The following is a 2500-nucleotide window of genomic DNA, read 5'->3' as shown; positions in this document are numbered from 1 at the left end:
TGATGCAGCAGTGCACAAGCTCACACAGAGTAAGCTGGCTCAGCTTCAGAGCAATGGTGGGTTCTTCAGAGTGTCTACATAGACGATAGAAATGGAGGGAGATTTGTAAGCTGAATCATAACTCATATATGAGAGACAGTTTACTACTATCTCTTATATTAGTAAAAGTGTTCAGATGTAATTGGAAAAATAAGGTTTACACTTTGAAGCTCTTTCCCCCTACAAGTTTTGCAAAAGTTGTTTTGATAGTAATTGTATATATGAAATGAGAGTAACAGGAAACTTTGGCATATTGATATTGGTTAATGCTTTTAGTAATTGGTGATATTAATGGTATATACTTTTTTTTGCAGATCATTTGTATCGACTGGGATGTGATGGAAAATATAAGAACTATGTCAATCAGTATTCCACAAATGCCCTTGCTCTCAACAAGTTGCAGCATAATGAGGAAAGGGATAAACGAAGACATTTGTCACACAAATTCAGCCTAACCTCAAATGCAGACTTCAAGTGGAATGGAGTGCTTTATGGTAAGATGTCAGTTTGAACTAAAAACATTTGGATACATCCCTGTTGTATCCAGTGTATTTTTATAGAATATTTTTAGTAAGACTTCCATGAGCTGCAGAATGATGTCTCCTTTCAATCCACAGGTAACAAGGAATCCCTTGTATCAACTCTTCGTCACAGTGTATTGGCCTTAGAACAGAATATATCTGTTCACCTATTCCATCCCCACTGGCCTAACATCCGTAAGGCCTGGAATGTAGCAGTGATGGCTTCTACTGAGCCACGGCACTTCTCCAGGGTCCTTATGTGGCTGGTGGCCTGTATTAAACCGGTGGTCTTTAATCCCGTGTGGCATGAATCCCTTGGGCATGTCAGGTGAGGCATTTATAGGAATGGTGTTTTGATGAACATGATTAGTCGTATTGAAGGGAGGAATATTGATTTTATTCATTTTCATCTTTTGGTGTTTTGTGCATGAAAGGAGGCACAAGTACATTTATTGTAAGATAGGTTACCTGCAAATGTTAGGATAGATGGGGTATGTAAAACAATTACAATTCTATTTATTTATTTTTCATTTACTTGCTTTCATGTAGTCTAAGTTGATTCTTAATTCATTAGCATACTAATGCTTTCATGTATATATTGAAGAGGTAGAGAAAAACCTTTTCAATTATTGTAAGTAATAGGGATCAGTAGAGAAAAGTAATAAGCAAAGCTCTTGAAATTGTATTATCAACACTTAAAATTACCATACTGCTATCCTTCTAGGTTTAACCGAGTAACAGCACTAGAGAGAGAAGAGAAAAAGAAGCAAGAGAAGAGAGAAAAGAAAGATAATGATCAAGAGGAAGTCAGACCTGTGACTATCATAAAGTACACTCTGGGGCTGAAGCATCAAGTAAGGAGTACCATTGACTGATGTTAATGGCCACCTTAATCCATCCCAAGTGCTGAGCCACCAAGGAGTCAATCACTGCCCCTATCTGTCTCACCTGTTGACCTGTTTCCTTGTTTCCTTTTTTCATAACATGATGGTTATGTCATCTGGATTATTGGGGTTAAATGTTTCCCTTGACTTTAGTTTCCTGTATGTAATAATCATATCAAACAAATGATGTCACTGATATTGAAAAAGGATGAGGTCTCTTCATTGAGTAGATGGTGTAGAGCATGCCGGTGCCATCTGCGACTTGGTCTGGCATAGCCATTGCATGATTTCATGCCATCTACATTCATTAGAAAGAAAGAAAAAACAAATTCTAGAATAAGGAAATTATATAAAGCACTTAGGGACTGCTAAATGACTCCTTGGTAGACATGCATTTGAGAAGCTATTTGTGTGCAACAAATTTTTCAAAACAATATTACAGTGGGTATTACATGTACCTGTCACTTGTAAATTTAAGGCTCGATATTTCTTCAGTTTTCACGGCCAATGGTGGAAGCCTTTATATTAATGGATTGATATTTATTGTACATATAATGATCAACAGGTATGGAAGTTGAAAGGTGAAGAATATAGAGTGCATGGCATGTGGGGCTGGCAGTGGTTGTCATCACACAGGCGAGCCCCACACACCCCCATGTCTACTGTTGGTCTTCGTTCTGGTGGAGAAAAGTACATGGTGCCCATCAAAAGCCCAACTGGACTACGCAGTCTTTCAATCAACTATGCTGTTTATAAGCAACTGGCGTCTAAAGCGCCATCCTTAAAGCCGTGCCTCCTCTCTCCTAACCAAAGGTCTCAAGAGATGGTGGTTGAATCTTCTTCAGAGGAGAAGAAAAACGAAATCATAATAGCTAGTACAAGTAAGGGCAACCAATTTTTTTCTTTTCTTTTGTTTCTTTTTTTTCTGAACAAGAGTTCATAACTTATTTACCAAAATTTAATTTTGATAATGATTACCTTATTTCCTAATGAAAGAATAATATTGTTAAATAATTATCTTAATTTTTGTTTACCCAACAGCTGGTCAGCAGAAAG

At 37.3% G+C, this 2500-nt stretch overlaps 1 protein-coding gene across 3 annotated transcripts in view; it reads left to right on the top strand.

Annotated features, from left to right (window-relative positions):
• E(bx) (nucleosome-remodeling factor subunit NURF301 E(bx)) overlaps positions 1-2500 on the top strand; it is a 56963-nt gene that overhangs the window by 11923 nt on the left and 42540 nt on the right. For 2 of the 3 annotated variants that reach the window (XM_070126362.1, XM_070126360.1), the window contains exons 6-11: positions 1-56; positions 354-533; positions 657-888; positions 1285-1414; positions 2010-2325; positions 2486-2500. The exon at positions 1-56 is cut by the window's left edge and continues 329 nt beyond it; the exon at positions 2486-2500 is cut by the window's right edge and continues 182 nt beyond it. In XM_070126362.1, the coding sequence (XP_069982463.1) occupies positions 1-56; positions 354-533; positions 657-888; positions 1285-1414; positions 2010-2325; positions 2486-2500 (929 nt within the window). The remainder of the gene's footprint in view (positions 57-353; positions 534-656; positions 889-1284; positions 1415-2009; positions 2326-2485) is intronic. The other variant, XM_070126361.1, reaches the window with a different exon arrangement.

This window comes from Penaeus vannamei, chromosome 10, assembly GCF_042767895.1.
Source record: "Penaeus vannamei isolate JL-2024 chromosome 10, ASM4276789v1, whole genome shotgun sequence".
In the NCBI taxonomy this organism is placed as follows: Eukaryota; Metazoa; Arthropoda; class Malacostraca; order Decapoda; family Penaeidae; genus Penaeus; species Penaeus vannamei.
The sequence above is the reverse complement of the archived record's forward strand: the minus strand, read 5'-3'. Positions and strand labels throughout refer to the sequence as shown.